General features: G+C 59.0%; 1 protein-coding gene across 4 annotated transcripts in view; it reads right to left on the bottom strand.

Moving 5' to 3' along the window:
- Positions 1-1,122: 1,122 nt before the first annotated feature.
- NF2 (neurofibromin 2 (merlin)) overlaps positions 1,123-12,189 on the bottom strand; it is a 42,729-nt gene continuing 31,662 nt past the window's right edge. For 3 of the 4 annotated variants that reach the window (XM_014939671.1, XM_014939815.1, XM_014939732.1), the window contains exon 16: positions 1,123-2,461. In XM_014939671.1, the coding sequence (XP_014795157.1) occupies positions 2,411-2,461 (51 nt within the window). In that variant the 3' untranslated portion in view covers positions 1,123-2,410. The remainder of the gene's footprint in view (positions 2,462-12,189) is intronic. The other variant, XM_014939594.1, reaches the window with a different exon arrangement.

Genomic DNA, 12,189 nt, shown 5'->3' with positions numbered 1-12,189 from the left:
GGCAGGCAGTGCAGGCAGTGCAGGCAGCGCAGGCAGGGCAGGCAGCAGAGGCAGCGCAGGCAGGGCAGGCAGCACAGGCAGGGCAGGCAGCAAAGGCAGGGCAGGCAGCAAAGGCAGCATAAGCAGCAGAGGCAGGGCAGGCAGGGCAGGCAGGGCAGGCACGCAGCAGAGGCAGCGCAGGCAGCGAAGGCAGAGCAGGCAGGGCAGGCAGTCTAGGCAGGGCAGGCAGGGCAGGCAGTGCAGGCAGGGCAGGCAGGGGCAGTGCAGGCAAGGCAGGCAGGCAGCACACCAGCTGCATGACCAACACTGGGGGCTGCAGGCAGCGCTCCCATCCCACACGTGGGAAATCGGGTCACACTCCACTTCCCTCACCCACTGCCTCCCCAAAATCCCCCTTCTCTCCCCCCTCAGTGTCCCTTTGCCAAAAAAACACCCCCATCCCACCACCCTCAGCCCTGCTTAAAACAACAAAAAAAAGGGGAAAAAAACCTCCACCCCCCCCCAGCCCACCCGAGGACAACCCCTCGCCAGAAGCTGGGTTTCATCCCCGGGGTTTTGCTGCCGAGAGCAGACAAACAAAACCCATCCATCCATCCATCCATCCATCCATCGCCGAGCACATCCCGTCGCAGGGGGGGCCGGGAGCAGCCCCCCAGGTTGGGTCTTCCCAGCCTTGGAGATGTTTGGTGCTTGGGGGAAGCCCCACCGGCAGCTCCAGCTCAGGGTTGGCAGCTCAGCCGGGTCCCCAAAGGGGTTTTATTGGCAATTAATTAAAAAAATGAGGTCAATGCAGCGTATCGGTTATTTATTCCAGGCATGCCGAGAGCAGGCAGCCTCGGAGAGAGCCCCGGGGATGGCAAACGTGGGGCTCAGCCCCCCCCCCGCCAAGACACCCCAAAACCCCAGGAGGGAAACAGGCAGCGGAGAAGCCCATGAGAGCTGGGACAGCAGGACCCCCAGACGGGGAGGGGGACGTCACCCCAGCCCCACAGGGAGCTGCCGGAGGGATCCCATGGCCCCATCCTAAAACCTCCCCATTAAACCCTCCCCCTGCCTTTAACTGCAGCAGCCAAGGGCTTCGGGAGGTTTCTCCCAAAGGAAAAAGACCAAACGAGTCCCAGCTCCCCCTCCTAGTGCTTTGAATTTTTATTAAAACAAATGAGAAAACGGTTATTTCTTCCCAGTACAAGAGTCCAGGGGATGGGAGCGTGGCTGTGCCGGGCCAGAGCCAGCCGAGCCGCAGCCACGTGCGGGGAGTCCACCCCAGGCAGAGAGGTTTTAAATAAAAAAATAAGGGTTCAGGACGTGATCTCCGAGCCCCGGGCTCATCCTCCAGCCGACTGTGGGGCAGCTGGGGGTCTGGTCGGGTTGTGGGAGAGAGAAATTGGGGGTCCCCAGGGGGTGCGGGGGATGCCCGGGGCAGCACTGGCTCCAGGACAGGGGAAATTGCAGCTGGAAGTGGTCGGGGGGGGGTTTCCCCTGTGCCCCCCCAAACGGAGGGCAGGATTTTGGGACGGAGACACGAGGGAAAGGTGGGGGCATCCCTGTTTCCCCCATGGCCACCGCCGGCCGGGGGGAGGTCAGAGCTGCGGGTGAAGGCACCCCCTTAAGGACAGGCAGCCCCAGGAAGGCTTGGAGGAGCTGGGGGGGGACACCCCACACCGTGTTGGGGGGCTACCGGACCCGGCCACCCAGCGAGACCCCCTGCCCTGAGTCCCCAGAGCCCCCCTTGGCCTCAAGCTGCCCAGGTTTGTCACAGTTTGCGGGAAAACAGAATAAAAAAGAAAAGGTTTCATTTGGTTGGCACTAGCTGTTCTTCTGCTCCTCACCCCTTGCGGAGAGGAGGAGGAGGAGGAGGAGGGGGAGACCTTCCTCCCTACCTCCTGCCCTAATCCCTGCAGCCTGAGGTCCCCCCATGCCTCCCACCTCCGCCGGGCGCCCAGAGCCAGCGCGACGGCCCCTGATTTACAGCACTCCACTAGGACATGCTCTGCCTTCCTAATGGAGCTCCGGGAGCCGCCGGAGAAGGACATCCCCAGCGAGGGACACCCTGCGGCACGGCTGCCAGGTTTGGGACGGGGGTGGTGAGTGTGGGGGGGGCACGGCCACAACCCTGACCCCAGCGCAGGGGAGAAGCCTGGAGGGCCGAGGCGAAAAAAATAGGCTAGGAAAAATCACAGAAAAAGGCTGGAAAAGAACAACAAAAAAAAAACAAAACAAAGAGGGGGAGGGAGGGAGGAAGGTGAAGGGACACTAAGCTTAGAGAATGTCACACAGTCCGTGGGCTCCCGAGTCCGTCCGTGGCATGGCAGCACCCGGGGGGGTGATGTCCCCGGCTGGGACACGCCGGTGCTGGGGGGGGATGCTCTGGTCGGGGGGCAGCAGCGGTGACGGAGCGACCGGTCACGTCCTAGAGCTCCTCGAAGAAGGCCACACGGGACTTGGTGCTCTGTAGTGTGAGCTGCAAGAGAGCAGAGGGGGCAGCTTGAAGGGGGACGGGCACCCAGCTCCCCCAGATTCATATACACACACACCCCGACCCCCCAGGGGGGGATTCATCCCCTCCTGGCCCAGCCCCTGCCCCTCCAAAAACATCAGGGAAGGCAGAAGCGGGGATGTCGTGCACGGCCCCGGCAGCCCAGGGACCTCCACCAGTCCCCGGGTGCAACAAGCACGGCCCGAGGGCAAAGCGTGGGGCAAAGGGGGGCAGGCTGGGCTGGGGGACAGAATCATGGAATGGTTTGAGTGGGAAGGGACCTTAAAGACCATCCAGTCCCATCCAGACACCTCCCACCACACCAGGGTGCTCCAAGCCCCCTCCAACCTGCCCTTGAACCCCTCCAGGGATGGGGCAGCCACAGCTTCTCGGGGCAACCTGGGCCAGGCTCTCACCACCCTCACACCAAACAAGTTCTTCCCCACAGCTCAGCTCCATCTCCCCTCTTGCAGGGTCAAACCCTGCCCCCTCCTCCCAGGGCTCCCCTCCCTCATCCAGAGTCCCTCCCCATCCATGTCCTTCTGCTGGTGGTGGCCCCAGAGCTGGAGGCAGCACTGGGGGGTGTCTCCCCAGAGCGGAGCAGAGGGGCAGAATCCCCCCCTGGCCCTGCTGGCCACGGGGCTGGGGATGCAGCCCAGGGGGTGGGGGGTTTCTGGGCTCCAGCGCACGTTGAGGGGCCTGTGGAGCTTCTCACCCACCAGCACCCCAAGTCCTTCTCCTCAGGGCCTTCTCTGGCCGGTCTCTGCCCAGCCTGGCTTTGGGCTTGGGATCGCAACTCCTCTCTGCTGCCAACACCACCTTCCCTACAAGCAAAGGCTGCCGAGGGGCCACAGATTCAATTAATGCAATTAGTGTGGCTGCAGCTTTCAGGTTGCATTTGGGGAACATCAAGGAGCCCTGACCCGTGGCACCTCATCCTGGCACAAAGCCCCTCAGGTCCAATGTGCTCCTTCCTTCCTTTCCCCTGATGATGGAGGAACAGGTGGGGCTCCTGCAAGGCTGGAGAAGAAACAACCTCCATCAACTGAGGGCAGAGGGAAAACCACGTTCATCTCTCACCCTACAGCTCCTCCAAGGGCTCTGGGCCAGCTGGGTTCGTGTCACCCTCTGTCACCCTCAGTTAGGGACCATCCTCTGTCTCATGCTCCTGTCCAACCCCAAACCACCACCTGCGGTGGGATGACCACGCGTGCCCACCTTGCCCCGTGGTGGTCCAAGCAGGCACAAGGTGGCTCGCAGCCACCATCCCAGCACATGTGTGGGGCTGTCACCTTCCCCTGCCCCGGGGACCTCACCCCGGACCCTCTCCCTCCATCCCACAGGAGGATGGAGCTGGAGAGCCCTCCATGTCCTTAGATCAGGACTTGGAAACCTGGCCCAGAAAAGCTTTCCACAGCACTAACGAGGCTACCCGAAAAATAATAGCCACACAATAGGAACCACAAGCCCAACAAGATCCTCAGCAGCGAGGAAGAAACCAGAGTATTTCCAGAGAAGCACCCGAAGGAGCGGGGTGGGAGAAGTGCCACCTTCCAGGCAGCTGCTGAATCACCGCCGGAGTTTTGCCAAAGCAGCCGGCTAATTGCGAGGGCTTCGTTTGGGCTGGATTAAGCCGCGGTGCCTTCCGCCGGGAGCGCTGGTTTTGCTGAAGCAGGGATCCCGGGATCACGTTTCAGCCAGTTAAGCCCCCGCAACGGAGCTGCCGAGCGCTCTCCCCCTCCCCGCTCCCTCCCCACGGCCTCTCCTCGGTAATTCCTTCACAGCTCTAATGCCAGTCGGGAAAAAAAAATAAATAATAGAAAAAAAAAAATCTCTGTATTGCAGAGGAAATTTCTGCAGGGGCTTAATACCCTTTGCTGGCAGCATCTCCTGGGCCAGGGCTGGCTCTCCTCCTCCTCCTTTTCCTCCTCCTCCTCAGCATCCCCTCCAGAGCTGGACAGAGAGTAGATGCGATAGAAAAGGGTGCTATGGGCAGCTGTTTTTCTCTCTTTCAAGACCAGAGAGGGCTGGGGGGAAAAAGGAGTGGGCAGCCCCAGCTTGCTCCCAGCCCCACCGATGGCTTCATTTCGGCTCTCCCAGCAGAAATCCTGCCTGTGACCCCCAGCAGACACCCCGCTGGCAGAGAATTCGGTGTAGAAAACCCAAGCGGACATCATAGAATCACAGAATGGTTAGAGTTGGAAGGGACCTTAAAGATCATCGAGTTCCAACCCCCCTGCCCTGGGCAGGGACACCTCCCACCACATCAGGTTGCTCCAAGCCCCATCCAGCCTGCCCTTGAACCCCTCCAGGGATGGGGCAGCCACAATTTTCCTGGACAACCTGTTCCAGTGTCTCACCACCCTCACAGGAAATAATTTCTTCCTCATATCTAATCTCAATCTCCCCTCTTCCAATTTAAAACCATTCCCCCTTGTCCTGTCCCTGCACTCCCCGACAAAGAGTCCCTCCCCAGCTCTCCTGGAGCTCCCTTCAGATATTGGAAGGGGCTCTAAGGTCTCCCCGGAGCCTTCTCTTCTCCAGGCTGAACAACCCCAGCTCTCTCAGCCTGTCTTCATAGGAGAGGGGCTCCAGCCCTCTGAGCATCTTGGTGGCCTTCCAAAGGGCCACACAACCACCACACACCATGGTCCTTCCCCTGGAGCAGGGAGGCTGCCACCTCCCACCGCAGTGACCGGGTGCAAGGCTGGGGACTGTGGCCCCCGGCAGAGAATCACAGAATCCTCTAGGTTGGAAGGGACCTTAAAGATCATCTTGTCCAACCGTCAACCTAACTGACAAAAATAGACACCCACACAACAAACAAGGAGCATCATCACTAAACCAGACCTCCCAGCACCACATCAACCCGTCTTTTGAACACCTCCAGGGATGGGGCCTCAACCCCCTCCCTGGGCAGCCCATTCCAATGGCTGAGAACCCTTTCAGTGAAAAAATTTTTCCTAATATCCAGCCTGAACCTCCCCTGGTGTAACTTGAGGCCATTTCCTCTCGTCCTGTCGCCTGTGACTTGAGAAAAGAGACCGACCCCCACCTCTCTACACCCTCCTTTCAGGGAGTTGGAGAGAGCAATAAGGTCTCCCCTCAGCCTCCTCTTCTCCAGGCTGAACACCCCCAGCTCCCTCAGCCTCTCCTCATAAGACTTATTCTCCAGACCCAAGAAGGGGACACCTCAGAGAAGCTGGACACCCCCAAGGAGGAACGTTTACCTGCCACCACCCAGCCACTGAATCAATCCATCCGCAGGCTGGATGGTGAATCAAAGCCCCCCACCACCTCCCCAGCCCGGAGCAGCTCGTCGTGCTGCTCTGTTACAGCACAGCGAGGGGAGATGCCCCCCAGGACCCCCCCAGCAAACTCCATGCTCTGGCAGAGAAATGAAAGGAGCCTGCAGCAACCACTGATGAGGCAGAGAGGGAAGATGTTTCCCCCAGGCTGCGGAGGGAGGTTGGACTATTTGGAGTCTGCTCTGCTTTCAGCTACAGGCAGCTCCCCATTCATCCCCCGCGCGCTTTCGCAGTCCTGGGGTACCTCAAAGCGCGGCTTCTGTGCCCAAAGCTGTGCTCTCCTTAATCAACACTGTGCTGGGGGGAAGCACGTGGAGGCAGAGCTCCGAGGGCATCCAGCACGGGCAAGAGGAGGAAGGGGAGATGCAGCCCTGCTCTTTCACCGGGGGCTTTCATCCACGACCTTCAAAAGCTCCCTGAGCACACCGACTCTCCACCACCGAGGCTCTGCTGTGCCTGGAGGGAAAGCTCATCCCCCTTTCTCCCTTTTTCTTTCTTTCTTTTATTCTTCTTTTTCTTGCTGTTGAGCAATCGCAGGCAGGGTGATCCTCGCTCCCATCCCAGGTGAAGCACGGTGGGAGAGCTCTGCCACTGGCCGGGGCTGTGGCACAGGGGCAAAGCCGAGGGACAAAACCCCAAGGGATGGGCTGGAGGCAGAGCCAAGCGACAAAACCCCAAAGGATGGGCTGGAGGCAGAGCAAGGCACAAAAATCCCGGGGGATGCACTGGAGGCAGAGGGGCAGAGCCAAGGGATGCTCCTCGGGGCAGCCTGAGAGCCCACCCAGCACCGTGGGGGTACCCAGGGGCACTGCGTACACCGGTGGGTGCGGGGAGCCCCACAGCCGAGCTCCCTTGTCTCCCTTCAGCCCCAAAAGCACAAGCTCCAAACAGCTCTTTGCAGGGAAATCCCACTCCCTCACGCTGGGAGGAACTGGTTTTGCTCTTTTCTTTTCCACACCGGTCCATGAAAGCACAGCCCTGCTCTGGCTTCTTCACCATCTGTGGAGAGCAAGAAAGCCCCAAGGTGCCTCCAGCATCTCCCCAACCCTCTGCATCCCCTTCGCCCGGCCAGGCAAGGAGAAATAAATATATATATATATACCCATACCGTAACACTGTGCAGGGGAGGCAGAGTGATTAAGAGCGAGTTACATTCTCGTCAGTGCGGAGAGAGGAAAAAAAAAAAATTGATTTACAAGCAGTATTATGATAATCTCCTTCCTGCAGGAGGGAGGGTGGGCTCCACAATGCACTACCAGAGTCATCAAAGAAAATTTAGAGAGAGAGAGAGAGAGAGGGAGGGAGGGAGGGAGCGCAATTAAGCGGCCAGAGCTCAAATGAATCAAGATAGGAGAAGAGGAAGAGTCCCGCTCCCTGCATTCCTGCGCCGGGGATCCTCTGGGCTCTGCTTTTACCCAGGGCGGCTGGACTGATCTGATTTCAGACAAACCAACAAACAAAAGCAACCCAATAAGTCCCTCATAGTGGAATGTGGTTCAAAGCAGCTAACCCAGTAACTGTGGGCACAGGGCTTGTGCTGGCCGGGCACACCGAAGGGAGAGGAGCCAGCTGGGCTCCCAGTGAGCCCACCAGAGCCCTCCCCACGCACCCGAGATGGGCACGGGCAGGAGAAGGGAGCTGCAAATCCCATTAACCTTCCCCCATCCTCCCAGGTCCTGAGGAAAGGTTTAAAATTTCTCATTTCCTTGCCATTTCCTCGTTTGCCCTGCAGCCTGGAGGAGAGGGTGACCTGTGCCACCCCCAGCAGCATCACCTCACCCCACGCCGTGCTGGGAACATCCACCTGCTGCTGGGAGGGAGATCCACAGTCCCTGCTAAATCACCACCCCGCTGCATACAGCAAATCCTCTTTATTCCCCTCCTCGTCCCCTGAACGTCCTTCTCCACCCCTGCCCACTCCTCAGGCCCCACCAACCAGGTGGACCTTTCAATTCCCACATTCACTTTGCAACCCAAAACCTTCCTATTTTTCCCCTCCCCGTTTTCTGTCTTACTCCCACGCGGCCGTTTATTCTCTCCCCAGCACAACTTTCCCCCAGCCTCCAGTGCTTTGATGAGCGCCGTTTTAAAAGAGAGAGGATGACGCTCCAGTTGAAGGAAACGCTTTTCAAAGGCTGCCACAAAAATAGCTGATAGGCCTGACGTTTCCTCGTTCCCTTTCGCTCCTTGTAAACAAGGAAAAGAGGCTGCCGTGCCCCAGTTTAGCTGCCAGGGAAGTTTCACTTCCCCGCTCCGAGGAGAAGCGGGGCAGGAGGAAAAGGAAGCCAGCAGGGACACGGCCTGGCACAGGTGGGTGTGTGTGGGCAAGACCCATGTGGGATGTGACTCTGTCTCCTCCTGCCCTCGGGAAACGTGTGCCCGGAGGCGTCTCAGAGCTGCTCAGCTCGCTGGGCATCTCCTGGCTCTGGCCTGCATCCCAGCTGGTGCCAGGCAGGGCAAGGAGCCAGGGCCTGCCCTCATCTCTGCTCCCTGCTCTCCCCGAGGGGATGGGGAACGCCGGTGCTGCTTCTCCTGGGCAGCCCCTGGCTGGTGGCTCTGCAGCAGGCAGCCTTCTCCTCTCCCGCTGGGAGGGGATTACAGAGCGACGGCACGGCGATGCCGCAGCTCGGCACAAGACCAGGGAGCATCTCATCCGTGGCCGGGTGTCACAGCATCCACAGGAGAGGATGGACCCACCTGGGTCCAGCTCAGCCTGCTCTCTCCCTCCTTTTGCCCTTCCCAAGAGCAGAAGCAGTTCTTCTGCTGGTCCCCTCCCTCTGCAGGATGAAGCTCCAGAGGCATGTTAGTAACGTTCTCCTTCCTCCATCCCCCCAGCAAAGCAGACCTATTTCAGGCAGGGAGGGTCTGCAGGTCCCAGAAGGGGAGAGGTGAGGAAGGGAGTCCCCGGGAGATGACAAAGAGACCCCAAAAAGATTTGTTGAAGCCCTCAAGGGACACCTAGGGATCGCCCTAGGTGGATTGGTGATCCCTGGCAAGATGTTAGCTGGAAAACAGGCAGCGAAGGCGCCTGCCCCAGCGCCAGCCTCCCCAAAACCTTCAACCTGTCCAGATGATTAAGCAGCCTCATGACACCTGGTGATGGCACAGCAGCTTCCTGTCTGCATCACGAGAGACTGGGATGGCAGTGCCCATCACTAACTCACCGGCGTCCTTGCACTGCTGCAGAGGACAGACCACAGAGTAACTGGAAGGCGAGAGGAGCCAAGAGAAGCTCAGAGAAGTCCATGTTCCTCTGCCTCACTCAGCCCCCCGTGCTTGGCTTGCCTAAACCCGAAGGGGACGATGCCGCATCTGTAGGAACGTGGTAGGACACACCATTCGTGGCCCAAGAAGCTCCAACTAGTCCACTGGTGACAAATAAGCAGATTTGCAGTAGATTATCCTCAACAAGAGAAAAAAATCCTGCCTTAGCCAAGTTGAGGGCAACGCTGCACCGCAACCGGGATCAGCCAGGGGAGGAGCTGGCAAGAGCATCATCCACACCATCTCACCCCCACAACGTCCACACCATCCCCACGGGCACCAAAAGTGCCGGCCCCCCAGGAGCTCGAGCCCCAGAGAACCAAGAAAAAGCCAAGTGCCTGGCAGGGAAAGGCCAAGCCTGTCCATGGAAGGACCAGAGCCCTGCTCAAGGACGAAGCGGCTTGTCTGGGAACAGGCACAGAGATTTGCTCCTTGCCTGGATACTTCAAAGGGCTTAAATCCCAGTAAATAAGCATGACTGTGCAAGAAGAAAGAGACTGGAATGAAAGAGCCGATGGTGTTTCAGAGCAGCAGCCTGTCCTGGGAGCTTTCCTACCCCGGAGGATGCGAGGAAGAGGTGGGTTTTTTTCACCTTCTACCGCAGCTTCTACGAGGTGGGTTTTTTTCACCTTCTACCGCAGCCTGAGCGGCAAAGCCTCCCGGAGCCGAGGCAGCCCACGGCAGAGCGCGCTCCGGAGAAGGGAAATGGCTTTCCAGATGAGGTGCCTGTGCCCACAGAGCTCATAAAAAAGGATTAGCATGTTAACCACGTAATTAAACATGAAAAACTTAGCAGGCGTCTTCAAAGGCAGGCAACAAAACCCAGAGGTCACACCGCCACGCTCGCTGTGCATCGGCTTTAATTACGGGGGCTCCTCCCAGGCACCAGATCTCCCCCAGCTGCTGGATTGGTCTTTTCACAAACTGCCCCGACTTCACTGCACCTCCTCGTGCTGCTGCCACGAGTGGATTTTGCCCCAGTTTCATCTGCCATGGAGTTTCTCGAGCCAGCTGAGATGGGACAGTGGGTTCCAACCACGGCCAGCCTGCCCCAGAGAGACATCCAATGCCTTCCCCAAGGTGTCCCGGAGTCCTGCAAGGTCACCCCTTGACTTCATAGACTCACAAGGTTTGGGTTGGAAGGGACCTTAAAGACCACCCAGTGCCACCCCCTGCCCTGGGCAGGGACACTTCCCACCACACCAGGGTGCTCCAAGCCCCCTCCAACCTGCCCTTGAACCCCTCCAGGGATGGGGCAGCCACAGCTTCTCGGGGCAACCTGGGCCAGGCTCTCACCACCCTCACACCAAACAAGTTCTTCCCCACAGCTCAGCTCCATCTCCCCTCTTGCAGGGTCAAACCCTGCCCCCTCCTCCCAGGGCTCCCCTCCCTCATCCAGAGTCCCTCCCCATCTCTCCTGGAGCCCCTTGAGGGACTGGAAGGGGCTCCAAGGTCTCCCCAGAGCCTTCTCTTCTCCAGGCTGAACCCCCCCAACTCTCTCAGCCCCCCCTCCCAGCAGAGGGGCTCCAGCCCTCCCAGCATCTCCGGGGCCTCCTCTGGCCCCGCTCCAACAGGTCCACGTACTTTTTGTGCCGTGTCCTCCCTCTTCCCCAAGGAATGCTCAACAACAGGAGCAGGGAACACCTGCACCTCGCCAAGAACGCCCAGGTTTAGGGTTTAGCACAAAACCCTAAATTTGAGTGATTTACGGCGCTGCCTGCAGCCTTGAAAGAGCCGGTCCATTCAAGAACAGCACAAACCTGTGCTGATTGTGTCTGGGTAGCAGCCAAGGAGGACTCTGCATCTGAAGCATCCTCCTGCCTCTGCTACGGAGCTCCAGAGACGGTGGGACACTGCTCCACAGTGGGCTGTCCCTTCTCCCCACGCAGGCAGGGCTGGGCAAGCCCCGGGAGGAACTTTTAACGAAGCCTTTTCCCGAGGTGGTTACCACGGGGTTTGCCTTCCCGAGTGCCATCCCGCAGCACCCACCCTGCTTCTCCCCTCCTCCTCCCTGCCACTGCTCCCAAACTGCTAAACCCTGGGGGTGTGCGAGAGCCACGGTGGAGGAAAGAGCAAAAAAAGCTTCCCCAAACTCATCCTCCCTGCGGAGGCGAGGGCAAATCATAGAATCATAGAATTGCCCAGGCCGGAAGGGACCTCCAAAGGCCATCTAGTCTGACCCCCCCGCAGTCAGCAGGGACACCCCCAACTAGACCAGGTTGCCCAGGGCCTCGTCGAGCCTCACCTTGAACATCTCCAGGGAAGGGGCCTCAACCACCTCCCTGGGCAACCTGTTCCAGTGCTCCACCACCCTCACAGTGAAGAACCCTCTCCTCATCTCCAGTCTAAATCTGCTCCCCTCCAGCTTGAAGCCATTGCCCCTCGTCCTGTCACTACAGGCCTTTCTAAACAGGCTCTCCCCAGCCTTCCTGTAGCCCCCTCAGGTACTGGAAGGCTGCTATGAGGTCTCCCCGGAGCCTCCTCTTCTCCAAGCTGAACAACCCCAGCTCCCTCAGCCTGTCCTCGGAGCAGAGGTGCTCCATCTCCCTGATCATCCTTGTGGCCCTCCTCTGGACCCTCTCCATCAGGTCCATGTCCTTCTTATATTGAGGGCTCCAGACCTGCACACAAATCCTCGGAGGAAAGCGGGCTCCGGGAAGAACTGAGGTGGTGTTAAGGGAGCAAGAGGCACTGGCTCCCCGAAGGAGGCAGGGGACAGGCAGAGGTGTCAGGAGAGTGGCTCTGACAGCCGGTGTCCCCAGGGGTACAGTGACCAACAGCTCTCCCTGCATCACCCTGCCCAAGAGCTACCTGCAGACACCTTCCTGCCGTGCTTTTACAACAGGCAAACACCCATAAAGCACCCACGTGCCGCCCCGCTCCAGGACGGAGGTGTGTGTTTTTAGCCCGTTAGACAGTTTTGGCAGCAACGAGGAGATGGGGGTTCGTGGTTGGTGGTTGTTTTTTTAAATCCCGAATTTCTCTCTGCAGCAAACAAGGGGAAAGGTCCTGGTTTACTTCATTAAAGGAATCTTCAAAGGCCACCCTGCACCTCCAATAGATTCCCAGCCACCGGCAGCAGCGCAAAAACAGGCATGTTTAATTATTTAAGCATCTACGCCTGCAACTCCCCCCCTCCCC

Source organism: Calidris pugnax, unplaced genomic scaffold, assembly GCF_001431845.1.
Source record: "Calidris pugnax isolate Ruff unplaced genomic scaffold, ASM143184v1 scaffold7, whole genome shotgun sequence".
Lineage (NCBI taxonomy): Eukaryota > Metazoa > Chordata > Aves > Charadriiformes > Scolopacidae > Calidris > Calidris pugnax.
The sequence above is the reverse complement of the archived record's forward strand: the minus strand, read 5'-3'. Positions and strand labels throughout refer to the sequence as shown.